The 22,007-nt window shown below is 46.8% G+C and overlaps 2 protein-coding genes across 4 annotated transcripts in view; one reads left to right on the top strand and one right to left on the bottom strand.

Moving 5' to 3' along the window:
* The window catches only part of ADCK5 (aarF domain containing kinase 5), a 39,738-nt gene extending 36,201 nt beyond the window's left edge, over nt 1-3,537 (top strand). Inside the window, exons 8-15 of the mRNA XM_072602726.1 lie at nt 159-290; nt 443-526; nt 769-850; nt 944-1,022; nt 1,199-1,290; nt 2,430-2,682; nt 2,989-3,105; nt 3,222-3,537. Coding sequence (XP_072458827.1) covers nt 159-290; nt 443-526; nt 769-850; nt 944-1,022; nt 1,199-1,290; nt 2,430-2,682; nt 2,989-3,105; nt 3,222-3,333 — 951 coding nt within the window. The 3' untranslated portion in view covers nt 3,334-3,537. The remainder of the gene's footprint in view (nt 1-158; nt 291-442; nt 527-768; nt 851-943; nt 1,023-1,198; nt 1,291-2,429; nt 2,683-2,988; nt 3,106-3,221) is intronic.
* On the bottom strand, nt 1,454-21,820 carry CPSF1 (cleavage and polyadenylation specific factor 1). 3 transcript variants are annotated; one of them, XM_072602723.1, is made up of 37 exons: nt 21,668-21,820; nt 19,718-19,891; nt 19,334-19,361; nt 19,076-19,218; nt 17,322-17,402; nt 16,820-16,971; nt 16,385-16,531; nt 15,096-15,235; nt 14,832-14,942; nt 14,583-14,676; nt 14,253-14,340; nt 13,926-14,063; nt 13,655-13,706; nt 13,421-13,515; nt 12,852-12,926; nt 12,602-12,682; nt 12,140-12,229; nt 11,480-11,590; nt 11,007-11,148; nt 10,699-10,877; nt 10,339-10,475; nt 10,080-10,254; nt 9,570-9,776; nt 9,373-9,462; nt 8,531-8,827; nt 6,207-6,323; nt 5,940-6,030; nt 5,708-5,792; nt 5,473-5,614; nt 5,238-5,390; nt 4,964-5,140; nt 4,809-4,875; nt 4,649-4,696; nt 4,361-4,516; nt 4,121-4,250; nt 3,891-4,029; nt 1,454-3,784 (listed from the first exon to the last, which is right to left on the bottom strand). In XM_072602723.1, exons 2-37 carry the CDS (start codon nt 19,859-19,861, stop codon nt 3,737-3,739), a joined length of 4,350 nt encoding a protein of 1,449 aa, XP_072458824.1. In that variant the 5' UTR covers nt 19,862-19,891; nt 21,668-21,820; the 3' UTR covers nt 1,454-3,736. The 3 variants fall into 3 exon arrangements, with proteins under 3 accessions (XP_072458824.1, XP_072458826.1, XP_072458825.1); XM_072602725.1 differs by lacking the exon at nt 21,668-21,820 and adding an exon at nt 21,026-21,093; XM_072602724.1 differs by lacking the exon at nt 21,668-21,820 and having other exon boundaries at nt 19,718-19,975.
* Nucleotides 21,821-22,007: the final 187 nt, after the last annotated feature.

Raw genomic sequence — 22,007 nt, forward strand, 5'->3', positions numbered from 1 at the left:
AGGGAGATTCCAGTCTAATGAAGTAACAGCCTCCATTCTTGGGAGTTCTGAATCTGCTACAGTTCTACCTCAGGACTCCCTTTTTATCACATCCTCCTTATGTAAAACCCAGTCCCCACATTGACACCTGTCCCTGTTGGATTGATTCCCCAACTCAGGACCTGAAAGGCACCTTGGCCCAGGAACTGGACTTTGAGAATGAGGCTCGGAACTCAGAGCGCTGTGCCAATGACCTGAAGCACTTCCGATATGTAGTGGTGCCCCGTGTTCACTGGGATAAATCCAGCAAGGTTTGAGCCCTGAGATTCCTCAAGAACTAATTCTTTCCTTTACACAACTAGGTCCTCTAAGGATCCTTCCTCACCCCACTACCCCACCCCCTTACTATTCTTATGCTAGGCACATTTGGCCTGCTTATCAGCCTTTGTCTTCCAATTTCCAGAGGGTGCTGACTGCTGACTTCTGTAATGGCTGTAAGGTCAACAATGTGGAAGAGATCCAGAAACAAGGGCTCAGTTTAAGTGACGTGAGTACGAACCTGTTTGTCCACACTTCTGTAATTTATGCACGTGACCTGTGACTTAACATACTCTAAGCATAGTTGTTTGTGAAATTAATATGTGAAAGAAGAATGGGATTTGTCAGTCTTTTATGAGAGAGGTAGCTTAGGGGGTTCAGACTTGTGCCATCCCTGATGATGCTGGGGACGTCCCATTTCTGCTTTTGAGGAAGTGATTGTCACCTCTTAACGGGCACCCTCTCTTTTAGACATCATCTAAATTGATTCGAGTATTTGCTGAACAGATCTTTTACACAGGCTTCATCCACTCAGATCCCCACCCTGGAAATGGTAAGATGCCACACTTTTGGGAGGGAAGAGATTAGTCTGGATCATCTAAGGTTGGGCTAAGTTTGGGTACTCCCCACCTACATTCTCTCTTAGTATTGGTACGGAAAGGCTCAGATGGGCAGGCAGAATTGGTGTTGCTGGATCATGGCCTCTACCAGTTCCTGAATGAGAAGTAAGATCCACACCTATGACATACCCTAGTCCTGGGGGGAGAGAGGAAAGAATTGTTTATCTGCATTGGATCAACCCTGTGGGCCCCCAGAGACCATGCAGTTGTGAGGAACAAGGGGTGGAATCTCTGATCTGACCAGAAGGGTCACAAATACCAATACCACTAACCCCTTCCAGGGAGCGCTTGGCCTTGTGCCAACTATGGCGGGCCATTATCTTGCGGGATGATGCAGCTATGAAGAAGCATTCTGCTGAGCTTGGTGTTGAAGGTAAGAAAGGGGATGAGGTGATGTTGAGAGGTGGGCTTACCCTAGACCATTACGTTTACACAGCAGTCGTAAGTGGTCGTGAAGTTTACCCTAAACTGCCTCGTGTTGCTTGGATTTCTGAGATTGAGGTTCAGACAAGCAGTCAGGCTTTCCACACAGGTGGTCAACACAAATGATTCTTTATTAGAATTAGAAGTCTGCACTAAAGCAGTTAAGTACTGACACAGGGCTATGATTAGAATGACTAATCATTTATATGAAAGTGGAATGCAGTTAAAACTTTTCCAGACATCTGGAGTGCATAGCCCAAACGCCATATCAATCTGTTGCTGGTGTTTTAGTATGTTTTTATTTAATTTTAGAATTTAATATTTTTAAATATTCCCAATTACATTTTAGTTTGATTCAGAACACACTCGGAATGTGGTAGGCTACATGTTTGACACCTCTCTGCTTCAGATGGTTGTTTTCTACTGTTTAACCTAACTCTGGATCTCTGCTCAGTACTGATGGGGGTACTGCCCTTAACTCACCTTTTAAACTTGATTAAGACCTCCTTATGTTACAAGGAAGCTCTCCTCCAATATAGTCCCCTCATTTAACATACAGGTAGATAGATGTTGGCTAAAGTCAGAGGAAGGAAAAAGCTTTGTCCTAGGTTTCTTTGGTTACTCATGAACACCTAAGCACTTTGAAAATTTCTCTCTTTTTATGTTGCAGTAGCTGAACATAAAGTAACATGTCACAATTAGCCTCTTTCTAGACCTTACTTTGCAGGATTAACCTTACCAGTTATTTTTTTATACATTGTTGTAAAAAAAAAAATTACCTGGGATAGCTAACATTCCACTTTTGAACAAAAATAATTGTTAATTGTAAGGTGGGGTATCTTGACTTGAAATCTACCTTAGCAAACTTTCTCAATATTCTATATCTTCACTCTGCACACCAGAACTAGGCTAATCCCTCTTCCCCAACAGTCTTTAAGGCAGAGATATCAAACTCAAATAGAGGAATGCCATATTAACTTTAAGGCTGGACTTTTGAGTTTGATACGTCTGCCTTTAAAGTGCTTTAAGACTGCTGTCATAGTCTCCCCATCCAGTCTCTAACATACTCTCTCCTTCCCCCACCCCAAGACTATTTCCTGTTCTGTGAAATCCTAATGCAACGACCAATTCATATGAAGCAGTTGTGGGATTCTGGTATACTGAGCCATGCAGAGACAGCCTACATGCAGGAAATGGCCAAGGAACACTTTGCCCGAATCATGGAGGTGCTAAAGGCCTTGCCCCGCCCCATGCTGCTCGTCCTGCGCAACATCAACACTGTACGCTCCATCACCGTGACCCTGAAGGCCCCTGTGGATCGCTACTTCCTCATGGCTAAGAGGTCTGTGCCCTTGGAACATAGAAGGCCACAGAAGAGATGGAACTTGCCCATACTCTATCCTATCACAGGCAATTAAACCAAGTGTTAGCCCAACACAATAAAATGAGGAGCCTGGATAGTTAGTAACTACTGAATCTACTACCCACCAAAAACCTACAGCAGAGGGGAGGTGATGGGTTGCTTGGCTCTCTGGCACTTCCTGAGGAAGAAAAAACCCAGGGTCTAGAAAAGGTTGGGGTAGCAAAGAATGTATACAAAGGAGAGAAAATGCTAATTCTGTGGGTTTTTTTGGGGGTGCTGGAGAAGTGCTGTGAGGAGCTGGAGCCGCCTGGTGGGAGAGCAGACTCAAGGTACCTTCTACAGACGCCTTCTGAATTGGGTCAAGGTCACATGGGACAGCTTCAAGTTTGAAATGGTCCTCAGGTGAGGCGGGAGCAACAACCCTTGTGAGAAGGGGAGGGAGAGGAATGGGAAGGGGAATGATGCCACCATCTAGAGTCACTGCTAGGTCCCACCCTTAAACTTTCTCCTGGCTCCAGGTTGGAGATGTTATCAATGCACCTAACCTCAAAGATCATCAAATTCCTGGTTTACCTGGGTGTCATGCCTCAGCCTGAGGAGATATTCAAGGAAATGAAGCCCCAGATCTGAGTGGCCCTGTCATACCCACCCTCAGCTGCACAGATTCACCTTCTTCAACAAAGAAAGGAGGAACAGGCATCAGCCACAGGGCAGCAGGACCCACAGGAGTCAAGGGGCCAAGAATAGAGAGATAACAGACTAGTTGTCTCTCCTCTTGCTCAAGGCGAATGCAGGGGTGGCCCCCTGGGACACAGAATAAAGAAGTGGATGCAATGCTCAGCCTCCAACTATAACTTCCTTGGTTATGGGGTGTAAAGAGCAGAATCTTCAAGGATAGGAAGGCCCCTCTTCATCCCATGGCAGCTTCACAGAAAATAAGTAAAATTCTAATACTCATCCCCATACCCTTTCAGTTTCCTTAAAACAAAACCTCTTTGTTTTATCCAAAAGTGTGTATTTGGGATAGGGGCAACTAGAAGTGAGCTGTAACACGGTCAATCTCCAATAGGTCATCCAGAATCTGGAAGGACAGAGGATTGGGTAGGGTAAGAGTAAGGTACAGGCAAATTGATTGTCTCAGACAGACAGATAGGGCAAAAAACTGAGAGTCTAGGAAAGCTGCTTACGATGTCAGGTGTGGTTCCAATCTTCTTAGCAAGCTCACCACGTTCCATGGTGCTAAGGTAGAGATATCGATTAAGGAGTTCCCCATCAAGGACGTTTCGTACAGCATTTTGTAGGATGCGACGATCAACATGCAGCATCCTGCATTTGGGGGAAATTAAAAATATAGTGTCATCTAAAGAAAGGGGTGGGTAGGTAAGGAAGTTATAAGAAAGGAGTGGCAATGTCTCACCGAAAGGCACGAGGGTTGAGGCCAGCATGGTGGGGTAGCATAGTGGTCAGGGCATTTTGCAACATCAGTAGCCGCCGATATGTCTTCTCCTGCATGGGCAATAGGAGCCCAATGCCACCATCTAATGTGGCTGAAGAAAAGATATGGCAGGCATTGTTAATGTCTGGCCTCTTCTCTGCCCCCCACCCCCACCCCACCCCAACCTAAGGTATTCCTTTCCCTTTTCAATGACTAACTCACCAAACCATGTGATATGCTTGTTCTCCCAGACAATGGATTTCTTGCTAGGCCCTTCTGCCGCCCCCCGGCATGGTGTCCTCCAGAATGTATTCACATGGGCACCCACATGGAAGTCCGCCCGTCGAAGTAGCCGCATCCCCCCAAAACTCTCCTTGGCTAGGATTAGGGGGAGATAAACTGTCATTTTCATCTCTCCTCCCACCTCCCTCAAAAATCGCTGGGATGGATGAAGAGCAACAGTGTGGCTTCAGTGGCTCCCTCTAGTATGGATTGTGGAGAAGTACTCACCTTCAGGCAGATACATGTATACCATGAGGTTGCGGTCCCGGTCTGACACTGTTGGGGAGGAGGGGGAGAGGAGGAAAAGGGTCAGCAGACCCATGTTATATTCCCTGCAAACTATCTTAGAAAATGTCCTTTCTACCTTTGGGGTTTCAGGTTCACTCACCCAGAAAGCCAAGTTGAGCACTGTCTACCATGAAATCCACACTGTACACCTCCAGGGGCTTGGCATCCTGGGGGTAAATTGAGCTTAGTATCTTCTCTTGTGGGCCCAACCCTCCTCCCATCCCCTCCTAAGTTCTGAGTGCCTCAGTCCCATACCCGGGACACCAGGCTCAGGGTTTTGCTTTCCTCCTGGTAACGAAGCAGGGAAATGCTCTTCATGACATCAGCTGCCAAGATGAAATTCTTCACACTGATCATCTGGTGAATGTAGAGCTGCGTATCGATGAAAGCCATGCCTGTAAGCTCGCTGGCCCGAAGACTCCACAGGAAGATCTGGGGAAACACAGAAAAGAGGAGGGAGGACAACCTGGGTCACACGCAGACGGCCCTTTGAGCCTAAGGCTCACCCAGGGCTAGATGGGGTCATTACCTTTTGGCCAATGGCTGACACCAGGTGGCCATTGCAGTGACAGAGAGCTGTCACTGGGCCTTTTTGCTCTTTCTCGTACAGCACTTTGAACTTATTCTTTGTCAGTGGCTGTCCTGGCTCTGGAACTACCTCAATCACATCCATAATGAGAATCTGTGGGGAAAAGGCAATTTAAAGATTTGAGGCCAGCAGTCCCCAGAACCACATCCCTCCAGTAATGTACACGGTTGCTTACCCTGCCTCGGCATGTGACTTCCTCCCCCTGCATGAGGCAGGTCCCAGCAGCCACATAGCCCTTGAGGCCAGATACAGTCTCCTCACTGCGAAGGGATACTGTCTTCATACAGGTCACATGCTCCCATTCCTCCAGCTCAATCCTGCAGAGAATACCCAAAAACACTGGATAGGGCTGAAAGGGATATTAAGAGGGATGAAAAAAGGATGGGAGAAGTTCCAACCTAAAATCTTACCTGGCATTAGGGATGGCCTCCCAACTGACTGGGGAGATAAGCTGGATAGAGAAGGCTTCCTGCAAGGGGTGGATATATCGTTCATCTAGGAGGAGAGGAGTCATCATCAGCCCTTTCCCCTAGACCCATTACTCTTTAGAGGACACCATACAGTCGTTGGAGATGAGAGCGAATGGGTTATGAAGGATGTGAGGAGAAGAAAAAGGGAAGGCTAGGTGGATAAATCACTAACCTCTCTCTATTGTCTCAAATTCCTTTTCTTCACCTGTCATTCGAGGGATGCGGGTGCATAGGGCATTGGTGCTTGTGGCCACAGCATAAACCTATTTGTTTGGAGGAAGCAGGGTTAAGGGGTATAATAATTAATTATGGGTAAGGGACAGAAGAGACAGGAAATTCTTATAGAGTTATAGGAACAGGACAGGGTGGAATGTACTGGGAATTTTGTTCAAGGGATCTCCAGGTATGGTTTCAGGAGGCATGGCTATAGGCTGCTAACCTTGGATTCCACGTGATAGGCAACGTAGTGAGCTGTGCATCGCAATGGGATCTTTCTTACTGGCCAGGGAGCATCATAGGACAAATATGCTGGGAGCACACTGATGCGAAGCTCCCCCTAGGGAATCCAGAAAGGGAAAGGGAGATAAAGATTAGGCAGGTCCCAGACCTGGACACAGCCTTCCATGCTCCTCTGACCTTCACCCGCCTATCCCTGATTTAAAAAATAGGATACTGCCCCACCCAGGTTCCCATTCAGTTAAATAGTAATTACACATTAGTAATATACCCCTCCTGCTTTACCAAAAAAATGCCATCTACCATGAGCTTTCTCATCTCTTACTTATCCATTCCCACTTTGTTTCAGCCTCTAATGAAGTAGCCAATTACACTGTATTTATACCCTTGACCCCATCTTCTTCAAGATCTCCCCTTCCATTGTCTTTGTGACTCCCCATTTCAATGTCTCTCTGTTGGCTCCTTTCTTACAGCTGACACCAAGGTCTCCCAGAATTTAAAAACAAACCCAAAAAACGCTTCACTTGATTGTAATGTCCTTCTGTATCTTTCTTCACAACTAAACTCCAGAGAACTCTCCCTGTCTTCATTTCTTTTCCTTTCTTCCTTCTCACAAACTGGCTTCTAAATTCACCACTTAAATTGGCTCTCTACAAGGTTTCCAACAAGCCCTATGGCCTTTTCTTAAGTCATTTTCAACCTTTCTGCAACATGGGGCACTGCTACTCACCCCTTCCTCAATACTCAAAACTCCCTGGATTTTCATAGCACTGTTTCTCCTAACTGTCTGACTATTCCAGTCTCTTCTTGCTGAATAATATGTACATTATAAGTGTACATAACCCTATCACGTCCCAGGCCTTGTCCTGGGTCATCATCTCTGAATTCTCAGTGATCTCATCAACTCCTAGGGGTTAAAATAACCTCTGCACATATTTCCCCATTTAAATGATGTTCCATAGGCATCTTAAATGCTACATTTCCAAAATGGAATTTGTTCTCACCCCAAAGCACACACCTCTTGCAACTTGCCAATTCCTGTTGAATGCTCCATTGTTCCAGACACCCTGGTTCAAAATCTTTATCATCTAGGATTCTTCCTTCCTTACTACCTGCATCTAATCGGGTGTCAAGTCTTGCCAGTTCTTCCTTTATGACACCCCCTGTATCCATTCTCTTTCTCCATTCACAATGACATCACCTAGTTCAGGACTACATCACCACTTGTTTAGACTATTACAACAGCGCCTAACTAGACTCTGGACTTTCAGTGTCTTCCCTCTCCTATCTGGCTTTCACACAGCTGCCAAAATAGTCTTTAAAAGCACAAGCCTGTCCATGTCACACTTCTGCTAAATCAATGGCTCTCTTATTTCATCTAAGAAGCTTAGCACTTAAAGCCCTAAACAATCTCACCCCATTCTACTTTCCAGGCTTAATACACATTACCCTCCTTCATACAATGTTTCATCCAAATGGGACTACTTTTGTTACCAAAATTTAGTATTTCTATCTGTGCCTCTTTTTACAGAGCTTGTCACCCCATGCCTCACCTAAGCCTCTTCAAAGCCTTCCTTTCATTCTTGGCTCAATTCATTTTTGATCTCCTAAAAGAAGCCTTTTCTGAGTTATCAAATTATGCCCATATTTCTCAACTGGCAAGCTGTGGGCCCCAGGAGCATAGAAGCTCCTTGAGGTTGGGGGCTAGTTTTCCATTTTGTCTTTTTCTCTCTCGCATAGCAACTTACACAGAGTGAGTGCTTAATAAATGTTTTCTGGGTAAATTGGGACACAAGAGAAGATGAGGGCCCTCCCTTCAAGGAGTCAATCTAGTTGGAGGTAAGCTTCACGTGCCTAACAGAAAAGAGTTGAAAACTATGCTATTGTGTAGTGTGGATTAAGAAGAATGACATAAAGTAGTTGGAAGCAGTTCAGAAAGATTTCCTAGAGCTAAGGGAAATGGGGCTGGACCGAGTAAGCAGTTGAGGATCTAGAAGCTCACTGTGAGTAAAAACATGGAGGTGGGCATAAACACGACATGTCTGGGACAACCTTGATAGGAAGGAAGAAGAGATTGAGGTCAGAATATGTAAGGTCTCAAGAGCCAAGCTACATTCCTGTAGAATTCAAGGACGCTCTGAAGATTTGCAAACTAGAGAGAGTCATGGCAAAGTGGTGCTGCAGAGTAGTCTGGCAGTCACATGAAAGGACTAGATGTAGAAATACATGTCTGACTGACAATGACCCATGTATAGAGAAGGATGAGAGGGATGTATGAAGGACTTTTTGTTGCTTCTCCATTCCTACCTGTCTGTTGAAGTACAGGAATCCCCTTGGACAATTGACATTGTGGAAAGGGGCAAAGGAGTCAATGGGGCCATCAATACCCATGGGATGCAATCGAAGGGCTCCCCGACCAGTCACCAGCAACCAGTGGGGTGAAGGACCACAGATGAACACCCCTGAATAGCCATAAATATCTTCAAAATAACGGAACCGGGCCACACGGCCCCGGGCACCAGCACCCTCTTCAGTTCCACCCCCCTCTGGCTTCTTCTTTGATGGCTTTGGCTTCTTCTCCCTGAAATTGATGTTGTGGGGAACCTAAAGCATGAAAAAGAGATGTGAGGAAGGCAGTGAGGGAGGGAAAGGTGGAGACAACACCTTGTCATACCAGAAGTAGTTCCCAGATAGTATGAACCTTAAGGAGGTTAACTCGCATCTAGACGCTTAGAGACAAGAGACCATCCTGTGCAGCCTAATTATTTTACAGCTCACAAATCTTGGTAAAAATAAAGAATGAGCCATATTCAAGTCATACAAACAGATAAGTATTAGAGGCAAATTTCAATCCCAGGTCTTCCAATTCTACATCCAGTGTTCTTGCCACTACACCACTCTCTTCTGGGGTCTTTCTACCAGTGTTCCTCCGCTCCAAACACTATTCATTCTTCAGGCCTTAGCTCCTTTCACCACCCCCAACCCACCCCCCACCCCTGGCATGACCAGGAAGCTTTCCCTGACCACTATTATTTCTGTATTTGAGTCTTGTCACAGTGTAGGTGCTGCCCAGTCCTGGTCCTGCCTCATAATGGGTTGGCCCATATGTTAACTGCCTATGCTAAGAATGAAATAGAGGAGGTAGGTACCTTTTTGAATCGCACTTTGAGATTGCTCTGACCAAGCTGGGAGTCATGGGCAAAGGCTTCATAGATCAATAGTTCCTGGTCTACATGAACCTAAGGGAGGAAGAGGCTATTAGGGCTGGAACATGGGGAAGACTCAAGGCCCCTACAATAGGGGAAATCATGTAGGGGAAAGGGGTAGTCTCGTGTGTGAAACTCACCAGCAGGTAGGGGCGGGTCTGACGGTTACCCAGGGCAACCAGTAACACCTCCTTAACAAGAGGAAGTTCCCCTTGCCTAGTCACCTCTTCTTTCTTGGTATCACCTTGGGTGGCTGGCTGTCCAAAGGAGCTGTCTACTAGTACCCGCTGCCCAACAGGGAAATTCTTCACTAGAAACACCAGGCGCCAATCTGGGAGCTGATAGATCTAGGGTCAAGGACAAAAGAGAGTTAAGTGGCCAAAAGGCCCTTCCCTTCCCAACCCCACCTTCTTGCATCAATACACAAAGACCACAAAGGCAGGAGTTAGAGGATCCCCACTCTTCCATATTAACACAAAGAGGCTGTATTAGTGGAAGTTAGTAGTGCATATCACTGCTGTCCATAGGCCAACAAAACTATACTAACACAGAGCTCAGGTTAAGAGTTAATACACCTAACTACGCCCACTTTCCTGCATTAACACACCCAAGTCAGTGGGGAAGAGGGAGGAGGGTCAAGGATCACTCACTTCCATGGCCCCACTCTCTCGTACTAGCACACACCAGTGGGTGGGCTCTGCTCTGTATGGAGGAGGGTCCCGGTCAGCAGGTGGGAGACTGCTCCTTCGAGCCTCTTCTTTGCTGGGACTGAACAGGGAACTGGAGTCTCCATACAACATCTCTTCTTCATCATCCACAGTGGGGCTGAAGGCAGACAGTGACAAAGCACAATCAGGTTTCATACTCAAAGCTTTAGCCCATGGCCCTGGTCCCTTCCCCCATATATACCTGATCTCGGGTCCTAGGCCCTCAGCCTCCAGTCCCCCTCGACCTCCCAGCTCATCCCGGGACCCAGATGCTCTGCTCTCAGTAGTGAACATCCCACTGACATCCCGGTACACACAGAGTGCAATCACCTTTGATTGCTATAATAGGGAAAGAATGAGAAATCAGCATACCATCTCAGAGGGGCAGAGAAAGGCAGTTGGTGGTCAGAGAGAGGATTAAGAATATGGTCTGGATATAAGAAAAATCAAAAAGAATTATTTTCAGGATTCAGGGGGTGGGGAAGGGAAAATGAAGGAAAAGAAATTAAATTTGAGATCAGTGATTGAAAAGAGGGGTTGGAGAGTAATAGCATTCTCCTACATGATGCAAAGGGGGCTTGTGAAGGGCCAGACGATGGTTCCTTCCCCCATAGGAGTCACTTTTCAGAAGGAACATAGTTACATGACCCTCAGCACTCATAATGACCACATAAGGATCAGCGACAGCACACTGCACAATGGGAGAGCCCAGGTCCACAGGAATGAAGTGCAACTGGTTCACTGCAAGACAAGTGGCAAATCCATCACCATCCCCCTCCTAATGAAGGAGCAGGTCCAGCACTCAGGCTTAACTGCTCCACTATGCTTCTCACAGGTCTTATCCCCAACCCCAGGATTTTAAGTTCTCACCTCCCTCCAGCAGACGAATACCGAGGGGTGACACCTGGACAATGTATCGATTGTCACCAATGTTACCAGCATAGACGGTGGGACCCTGCGTGGCAAAGCCACTTGTATCTAGCTCCATGATCTCCTGACCTGTCTGTAGGATCTAGGGGGGATGAATAGAGAAGATGTTAGACCTCAGGCCTAGGGTTGAAAACTATCTCTTTCCCACTAGGTATTTATAAATAAGTATCATCTCTAAGAATGAGAACTTGGAGGTCATTTAATCTTGCCTCCTACAGTTTCAAAAAAAAAAAGAAAGAAAAGAAGAGAAAAAACCAAGGCCCCAAGAAGGGAAGTGATTTGCTAAAGCTCACATAACAGAACTGGACTCCAACCTAGAGTTCTTCATTTCCAGTTCAGTGTTCTTTTCTTTAATACCAGCTTGTCTCTCAGTACCCCACATCACAGTCCTCCTCCCCTTAATGTCCCCTCACCATGGTAGAATCCTCCCGGCTGAGAATGAGAAAGCCATGTCTCTTCCCATCATCTTCTGTTTCTGGGGAGCTGGGTTCCTCTTCTGCCCCCTCCCCCTTGGTAGTATCATCCTGGGGGGAGAGGAAGACAGAAGAAGACATAAGATTGGGAACCCACAATAAGAGGAAGGAAGGAGACAGAAAGCAGAGGAGGCCTACACGGGATAGCAGCAGAGGGGTGGGGATGGGACACAAAGAGAAATATCAAGGAGATTTTAAGAGATTTTCCCAAGGTCACCCATGAGAGTAAAAAAGAAGTTTTGAACTCAGGTCCCTTGACTCCAAATCCAGAACTTTTTCCATTCCATTAAGATGTCATTTACCTGCTTTGTAATTAATAGCTATTCATTAAATTTTCTCACTCTTCATTTTAAGAGTTATATATTTTATAGAAGTGCCTAAACCATGCAGTAAACTATATTCTCAGTTACCCATGCCTAGAAGAACAAACCTAATCTGTTGGCTTATATAACCTTAAGCTAAGTCACAATATTAAAAAGTAACATCAGAAGGAAATAGGAAGAGAAAAAAAGAATAGGCATGAGGTAGGAACAAGGGTGGAGCTTTGACATGGCTTAGGAGAAAGGAACGGTGGGGGGACTCCCAAGGGCAGGGTCTGACCTCTTCTTTTCGTAAGGGTGCAATGACTGTCCACATGTCATAACAGCCAGGCAGCTCAAAGGTTGTCACCACCTGGGGACGAATGCTCTTCTACAGGAGCAAAGATTTGTTGGGAAGACATCAACTGTAGTATCCTTTACATCCACCTCAGGCCCTCCTCATTTCCCACTGCCTCCTCCTGGGGCACATTACAGGTAGGGAAGGAAGGAGCCTGTGTTGGGATTTAGTCTTCTTGACTTTTCCCCAGAAATCTCCATGTGTTCCCAGCTGCTGCTCACAGGCAGCCCAGGGAGGGACCAGGAGTAGCGATTACTGTGGCACCGGTACCAGACTTACAGCACACGCTCTCTGCTGCAGGCCTTCGCAGGGTGCAGAACCAGCCCCCCCAGACCCCTCCCCTTTGCTATCAGTCTTTATAAAACCCCACCCTGAAAGCCAAGGGGAAGATAACAGACTCATCACCTGAAGCACAGACAACGCTCCGTTCTTGCCATAACCAGAGCAAACCACAATTTCCAGGTCTGGCTCTGGGCTGTTCTGAAACTGCAAAGCATGTAGTAGGGAGAAACAGCATCAGTCACAGCATGGCCTGAAATACCTTGGTCACCCATAGTCTCTCAGCTTCCCCCACCCTATTCCATGAGTCAAGCCTCAAAGTAGAACCCCAGCTGCCTCCCTTCAAAAGAAGAATGCCCCAACTAGGGTGGGATACCTCCTCAGACAGGAAAGCTGGTTCTCCCATAGCAGCATTAGCACAGGGTCCAATATTCAGGATGCTGTCACACACCTGACAAATTGAGTAGCAGTAGATATAAAATAGCTCACATCTATATAACGCTTTAAGGTTTGCAAAGTGTTCTGAATACATTTTAATTTGATCGTCCCAACAAACTTAGGAGGTAAGTCTTATTTACAGATGAGGAAACCAAACTCAAAAGGTTAAAATAACTTGTCTGGTGTCACACAATTCATAAATATTCCAGGTCAGGTACTCTAGCCTGCTGTACTCCCTCAACTGGGTAAGAGACAGAAGTTAGAGATGAGAAAACAGATGAAAGAAGACAGGAAGGAACGAAAGGCAAAGGGGAATAAATTATGAGGAGACAAGATGAATATCATGGGCTGTGAAGTCAGAAAGACAGATACAGTTTCAGGGCCCAATCCACCCATTCCCACACTTAAGTCAATGTCTAAACAGAAATGGAAAAACTGTGGGCGGGTATATGTGGTGAAAGGTCTTTCAAGGACAGCTCCCTTTCCTTTTCTAATTCTCTCTCTCACCTCAAAGGAATAGGTGGCCAGCTGGGTACCAGACTGGGCTTCACTGCCGTACACCTCAATTTCATCCACCTCATCTTGGGGTGCTGACTTCCCACCTGCAATATCAGCCCAATATCAGGCCACTCTCAGGCCCAAGATCAGATTCGCCCCAAAACACAAGCCCCACTCCTATTCAGAGTCCCAGCTACCTTTCCTCATCCCCACCCCCAAGGCCAGGCCAATGTCCCCCACCACCTGCCCAGCCGAGCGTGGACTCCACTCGCTTCTTTTTGACAGGCGGTTCATCCTGAGGATATAATAACAAAAATTCACATTTATGTGATACTCTAGGGTTTATTTTATAAAAACACAAGCTGGGGAAAGGGATGTAAGAGAAAGGGATATTGTGGAAAATCTTATTATGTCTACCCCACTTCCTGTTCTCCAAGTCCCTATAGTAAGGCCCCTTCCTGCTATTGACCTGGAGGGTCTCTGAGGTATCTTCATGTGGCATAAGAAATCTAACCTTGTCAGAAACCTCCCGTGATGGGGCTTCTCGGGCAGCACTGGCTGGTGGTTCCTGTAGTTTCTCTGTGTATTTGAGAAGAAGTGAATTCCCAAGACGAGAGCCCAAAAAAAGGTAACCTGGTTCCATGGTGATCATCTGGGGAGATGAAAGAAAAAAGAATATTCCACAGAGGACCTAAAGCCTTCAATTCTTAGGGGACCATCCCTACTCACTGCTTTCCAGGGTCCTCTCCCCAAAAAAGTGAATTTTCTCCTCCACAACAGATTCTCCCTAGCCCCGTCCCCAGGAGGAAGGGAGTGCCCATGTTTCATCACATGAACTCACACAGGTGGTAAGAACACTAGCCGCTGCTTTGTCAAAGTGAAAGGATCGGACACTACGCATCCCATCTGTGATCAGGGTCAGTACGTAGCTGGGAAGAAAGGAGGACAGAATTCCACTTGAATCATCAGACCTAGAGCTCAATACCCCGAGAGATCATTTAGGCTAAGCCCTTTATTCTACTGGGGAAGGAATAAAGCCCCAAAAGAGTACTAGCAGTGAGCAGCACAGCTTGACTCAAACCCAGGAGGGAGGAGCCAGAATCAGAGGCTGGGCAGGGGAAAAGGGGCCAGAAGTCATGGGGAAAGGGGCCAGATGTCAGGGCAGGCTCACATCTCGCCCCCTTTCAAGGAGATGACCATTTTGTCATAGGATATAAAGGCAGCCTGTGCACAATCCAGAGTGATCTTCACGCCATCCTGCATGCCTAGAAGCAGAGAAAGCACAATGACTTAAGATGCATCCCTTATGGCCCAGTTCTTCCCATATAGACCATTTTCCTCTAACTCTATTCATCTCCCCCCCACACACAATTCTCTCCCATCTCTCCAGCACCTCCCATCCATTCCCAGGTTGGCTCACGTAGAGGAAAGGCTGTGGTGCCAGCAGTGAGGCTATTGAGGGAAACACCATAGGGTGGGACACTCTGGTTCAGGTAGAGGAGGGAGTTGACAGCAAAGATTACTACTCCACCTGGGAGGAGAAGCAGATGGGCAAGCAGAGCTACTCAGAAAAGAGCCTCTAGCCTCTTGCCAGCCTCCCCCACCCTCATCAAACATCCTAGATTCCCTTAGAGAAGGGAATCCTCTTTAGAGAAATGGATTAGTCCCTGGCCTCATGGCTCACCTATTGGTTTGGGTACTGCTAGTGCCTGGGTGCAGTCAAAAGGCAGGTTGGTGAGGGACCAGATAACTGGGTGAACCTTCTGCAGAATGTTCAGAGAGATGGCAACAATGGAGCACGTATCCTGTCGTACAGCCACACGCCTGGCCAAAGAAAATACAGAGGCTCAGAGGCTGCCATAAGCATCTTTTTTTGGGGGGGAGGGAGTAGGGACCTCAGGTTCACCAGGGAGTATGTATCCTACCTAAGACATGGGAGGAAGGATCAAGGAGGAAGCACATCAATTCTGAGAAGGGCATGTGTCATGCTAGACAGCCCTCCGCTGGTCAGGGTGGGAGGTGAGTAAAAGTCTGATCAGAGGGCAATGAGGTCACAAAAGGTTAATTGGTACAGGGGTAGTAATGTACTTAACTTATTTAACTTTGTGTAAATGCTGTTTCAAATTAGATAGGTACAAAATACTCAGAAGGAATGAAGGTGAAGCATATCAAAGAAAAGAGCCTAAGTGTTGAGTTAAGAACAACCAGGGCCAGATTCCCATCTCCTCTGCAGATTTTCTCTGGGGTTTGATTTACCAAATAACCCAGAAGAGATAATGAAGCTGCCAAAGTATGGGTTAAATCTCTAATAAAACATCTCATGTTGGTGCTACATACAATCCAAAAAGCTCACTCCCTTCCAAGGCAGCCCAGTCTTCTTTTGAATAGCTCTGACTGCTGGGAAAGTTTTCTTGATAAGTCTACTTTTCTGCCCTAAGCCTTATTGTTCCTGGTTTTGCCCTGGACACTCTTCCTTGTGACAATAAATGCATCAGGTAATGAACTGAATGCAGTTACTACCAAAAAAAAAATCAACTGTATCACTTGACATTTCAGAAGAAAACTACACCAGGGAAAAGAAATGTCTGGCAATTCTTTAGGTGTTAGCATCACTGATCATTCTTGCAGTGGAAATGGAAAACCTTAGAGAAATGGAAAACCCTCGGTGGTACCTGTCTTGCAAACTCAGCCTTGTTCTATGTGTCGGTATGGTAGGAAAGGAGGAGCACTCAGAGCCAGTCAATGGCATTCATTAGCTATGACCACAAACAAGACATGTACTGCCCCAAACCTCAGTTCCCAGTTCTCAAAGGCAGAAATAATAATATTCGTAGTGTCCATCTCAATGATCTGTGAGGAATAAATGAGTGTCTGTAAAACACTTACTTTGAAGGCCCCAAAGAACCATATATTTGTCTACTGGCACTGTTATTTTCATGACAAATATCAAAGAAGACAAAGGAAAGTCCTTACCCTGGCCAGGTCTGATTGGGTTCAAACAAGATGAGGAGGGTGGGCTCATAGTACCCATGTAGGAACTGCAGATCAATGATATTCAGGAGCTTCTCATCCAAGGCCCGAACATCAATAATGTAGCTTGGCAGGAAGCTTGACTTCTGTCTGGGGAGAGAGATATAGGAGAGAAGGGAGGAGAGAACTCTATCTTGGGTTCCTATCATGGCAATTTCGACTTATGCCCCCAAGGTGGATCCATATATCTCTCCTCAAACAGGAAAGCTCTTGCCCTTCAAAGCCAAATCTATACACCCAAAACAAGGGGCACCAAGAATAGTGGAAGAGTTCCAGAATAAGCTCAATTCCAAACATATGGAGAAACACCAGGTTCACAGGTTCCAGCTTTTCTCTAAGCCCCCAGGAATTCCACAACCTCCATTTCCCAACACTTACCCTTCCCCTACCAGCCCCTCGTGTTCCTCTGCCAGGCTCTCCCTTCGGAAAGGCAAGACTACAAGTCGTGTTCCATAGATCAGCATGACCGCACAGCGCCCATCAGGGTCCACTCGCACCCGAGGTGTGTGTACATTCTGGACAAAGCCATCCTGGATGGGGGAAAATGTTGGGGGAGTACACAGCATCAGGTTAGCATCTGTCAGAGCCTGTGCAAGCGTCCATATGACCCAGAGTAAAGGTGGGGACAGGAAGGTAGTGTCAAGGCCACTTGACCAATTCAGGTCCACAATGAATATATCTGAGGTACAGAGGCATTTCTCCTACTGTAGAAAAAGGGAAGTCCCTACCTAATTGTGACTTAGGGGATTCCAATTTAGTTCTCCCTTCAAAGAACCCAGAGGCCCCTACGTATAGGGTTCATCCTGAGAATGGTAGGAAACTACAGGCACACAGAACCAGGTACTAGAGGGTGAGGAAGACAATTCACAGAGACTCTTACCCTCAGCTCAGGCTCCTCAAAGTAATGTAGTGAGAGGGTCTTCAGGTCATGAGTCCCAGGGTCATACTCCACCACTGACAGCTGAAGACCAGATGGAAGAAGAGAAGAGTTCATTTCATTCTTGGCCCTTCATACCCCATGCCAGGCACTCACAATGATTCTGTACCGATGCCCTGGCACTAGACTGATAATATTACCTCTTCTTGAGACCAGGAGGGCAAGGCAAATTCAGTCAAAAACACTATGGGTAATCTAGAAGTTCACTTCAGGGTCAAACCTGTCTAAGGCTCCACTTATGATCCAAGGCTAGGGAAAGTCTATCCAAGGTCAGGGGCCCTCTCACTCCATTCTTCTCCATCCTAATTCCACAAGTAAGAACAATGAGTTAGCTGACCTAGGGCTGGAGAGTACTGAGCTTAAAGAATTGGAGAACCAGTGTAAACATGGAAGTGTTCTACAACACAGATGCCATCAGTTTTTGTTTTTTTAAGAATTGTATTTTGTGGAACTTCTATACAGAATCATGGACTGTCAGATAGGGAAAGGACCCCTGGTAGGGCATTTATCCCAATCTCTGAACAAAAGTTCTCACTACAAGATTCCTGAAAAGTCTCTGCAGAAGTACTTCATGGAATTCACTTTGGGCTTTCAAGGAAGTCCATTTCACTGTAGGATTGTTTTAACTTTTTATAAATTTTACTTTATGCAGAGCCAAAATCTGCTTTTCTGTACCTGATGCTCTCAGAGACTCTTCCCCCTGGGCCCAAGCAGAAAAAGCCTAATCCCTCCCCTGTGAAAGCCCTCTGCATATCTGACAGTGTTTGTTATTTCTGGTCCAGTAAAATAACCCTTCACTTCATGAGGTTCAATCAGAACTTTCATTTTGCTTTTCAGCCCATTTCAAGTGGGAGAATGAGGACTGTCCTGCTTATTCACCCTTTCCCAGGATTGTGTCCTGAATCTCTGAATATACAACTTGCTACCATGGAAAGACATCATGAAAGTGGGTAAAGAATGTTGGACAGACAAAGGTCAGGAGATGTGTTTGTCTATTTATCAGCTCTCAGGCATTCATTGTGCCTTCACTTCTCTGGGACTACATTTCTCTATGTGTAAAATTAGGGAGTTACACTAGATAAAAGATTGTTAATCTGGGGTCCGTAAACTTTTCAAAAAGTATTATGATAACTGTATTTCAAAAAGATTGGTTTCCTACATAGTCGTATTCTATTTTATGCTTTTAAAAATATTATTCTGAGAAGAGGTCCACAGGCTTCACCAGACTGCCCAAGGGAGTCAAGACACAAAAAAGTTAAAAAACCCTGTACCAGATAATCTCTTAAGGCCCCATCCAGTTTTAAATTCTATAATCTTATCACCCTTCTGATTTTGTTCTCTTATCTATAAAATAGGTATTATAATGGTCACACCTCAAAAATTTGTTATGAGAACAGTATAATGTAAACTTTAAAGTGCTAAAATTATCATTATTATATAAAAAACATTCTCATCTTTTTTGATAGGGTTCAGACAGAAACAGTCCTAAATCTAGTAACTACTATATTTTTTTCACATTTATTATTCTGTTGACTGTTGGACAGACAGAAAAAAATAATTTTTTATACTCAAATATATTCAGAAAATATGCAGATGCTATTGTTGCTATTATTATTATAGAGATGAAAATACAGGAAGGGAAAGCTTTGCCTTGTTTCCCCCCCCTTCCCCTCACCACTACCAAGTAGCTCTGGCACCTTGGCATCTTTGAAACTGAGAAGTAGGGCATCTCTCTTGGCTCCAGCAAGCTGCACACTGGCCATAGACATGACATTTCCAAAAAAGGAGAAGGAGGCCACCAGTTCGAGCTTTTCTTTGTGTTCCTTGTGTAACTTCCCTTCTGGGAATAGAAGCAGAGGTATATTGGGGTGAGGGACCTATCCACAGACAATACTGTCCTCTGAAGACTGTAAGACACCAGACCTTCATCTCCACCCACTGGCCCAGCTGCTTACCTGCGTTCCTATCACTCTTGGTTGAAGTCTTGGGAGAAACAAACACAAAGGAAAAGTCAGATCACTGTCCCACCCCTGGATGCAGAGCAGATTCCCCTCCCCTTATCCCTCATGATCTGTAGGAAGATCAAGGTCAGAACCCCAGACAATTAGAATGATCTTTCCTACTGCTACCCACTACTCCATCCCTAGACCCAGGAAGAGAATAAACCATTTACCTTAGCTAATTGTTCGCTCACATGCATGCACACACACAGGGCACACATGTACACTCCAAGATGAGTTTGGAAAGACCCAAAGTATTGAGACAAGGCGGTCCAGGAATATATATGTGGTGGTAGGTGGCTAAGAAGGAAGAGAATATGGAAAAGTAAAGGGCTTTACCTCTGCATCATGGTTGAGCCGGTATACATAAAGCTGGGAAGTTCCAGCCACCACAAGGTTGCGTTCAGCATTGCTGAAGAAATTGCAATACATGGAAAACTCCAGCCCCGTAGGAGGGTGTGCCTGCTTGTACACAGCATACATGGTGGTGCCAGAGGGAAGGAGCCTCACAACCTAAAACCAATGTGGGAAGAGGTTAGAATGGTTACTGATAACCACCGTGCACCAGACCCAATCACCTTCTCAGAGATCCAGGGGACCAACATATAGTTATCCCTGCCCCACAGCACCTCCAAAGACTATACTTTGGGCTTACACGTACACTTACTCTGCTCCCTCCACTATCACTCTAACACCGCCCCAACCACCCTTACACTACTCTCCCTTCTGAGCCCTGACCTTCCCCATAGGCTAATTCCCTAATATCCATGCTACCTAGGGATACAGTTACCTCCTCCTACCCTGACAGCTCTCATAATGCTTTCCATCCTTCCTGTCTCTCACTGGCCCCCATCCACATGCTTAGGATGCTCACCCAGCCCTTGCTCCAGTCTCCAGCCCTAGCATCTCTCCTGAGTTCAGACCCCCATCTCTAACTTGCTACAAGACACATGCACCTGCTACACTAACCCTATCCAAAACTGGGCTTATTTTTCTCCCTAAATTTGCTCTTCCTTCTGATTTCTTCACCTTCACCAACTTACTGAAATCCTACCATCCTTTTAAAGCCCAGCTCAAAGACCATCTTGAAGAAACCTTCTCCAATCCCCCATTTAGTCTGTAGTTACCATTTTCCCTCCCACCTCAAGCAAGGATTTGCTTTGTACCTCCCTTATGTATTTAGCATGTAACACTATATATTAGAAGGATCTATACCATACATATAATACTATATATACTATAATACTCTATATTAGAAGTGGTGGTAGCGGTGGTGATGGAGGTGGTTGTCCTTTGTCTTCGAAGAAGACCAAAATGACACCACCATGATACAAGGAAATTTCAGCGTGTCCAACTCTGACTGATCAGACCAATACGAGCTCGGAATGCTCTACCACAGGTTGGGCACAGATAGTCCCTGTGAACATTTGGGGTGCATTCTCCAAATCTGCGCGTCCTGCGTTTACTTTGTGCTGTCTCAATTCTGCTTTGCCCATAGGGCACAGCACCCTTTCTGATGTGGGCACGCCATGCTGAGCCGTCCTGTGCCGGCGTCTCCCATGTTGCACAGTCTATCCAAGAAGAACTTTGTCTATTATCAGTATATACATAAATAAGAAAAGAAGCATATAATACAGGACACCATACATGAGAAGTGTCTTTGTCTCATCCTCTGACAGGAAGGTCAGCTCCATGTGGGCAAGGAATTTCCCTCATCTAAGCCGCACGTTCCCGGCATCCAACGGGGCTACAAGGCTCTGAACACAGCAGGCGCTCCAGACATCAATCAGCCCCTGCACAGCACTGACCCTGGAGTCGGCCCAGCTGCGTGTAAACCTGGCCCAGGCAGCTCACTGCGCCCCGCCTTCCAGGTTGTGGGGCAGACGGACAAGGGGGGTACATGCTCGGCAAACCTTACGGCTGTACGCAATGACCACCAGCATGTGGCACTGCCAGGAGCCCTGCTGGGCTGCGCGGCCCCCACCGCTCCGGCCCCCACACTTGTTCGCGCCGAGCCCTCCCCCAGAATCCACCTTTTGTGCTCCCTAAGGGCCCCCAAGCCTCGTCTCTCAGCACCCCCGGGCCTCCCTCGGCCTCGCCCCCTCCCTCTCCCCCGTCCCGCGCTTCCTCCATCGCCCTTCCTCTCCTCAGGGTCCACCCCCCAGGGCCCCGAGGGTGAATTGTCCTCTGCCCCCCAGGTTCTTCTCTCCTTCCCCCCTTCAGGGCTCCCCCATCTTCTCCCCGCCCCCCGGGGTCCCCTGGTCGCTAACTTTCTTTCCCCTCCCCCACCTGTACCGCGCGCCGCCTCCTCCGCCTCCTCACGAGGCCTCACGCGGTCTCGCTCTCGGCGCGCACCGAGCGCGGCGGTTGGACTCGCGGCGGCAGGTAAGGGAGAACGGACGGGGAAAGGAAAGGGCTCCAGGACGTCCAGCAAAGCGTTCCGGCCGCCCCGCGGAACCCTAGCACAAACGTTCCGCTTTGGCCCCTCCCCTCCCCTCCCCTCCCCTCCCCTCCCCTCCCCCCGTCCGCTCCTCCTCTGCGCGCCCCACCCCCACACGCCTGTCTAATCTCGGAGAACATGGGGGCCGAGCAAGCCGCGGGCCGGAAGATCCGCCGCCGGCCCTCCCCG

Source organism: Notamacropus eugenii, chromosome 4 (genome assembly GCF_028372415.1).
Source record: "Notamacropus eugenii isolate mMacEug1 chromosome 4, mMacEug1.pri_v2, whole genome shotgun sequence".
Classification (NCBI taxonomy): domain Eukaryota; kingdom Metazoa; phylum Chordata; class Mammalia; order Diprotodontia; family Macropodidae; genus Notamacropus; species Notamacropus eugenii.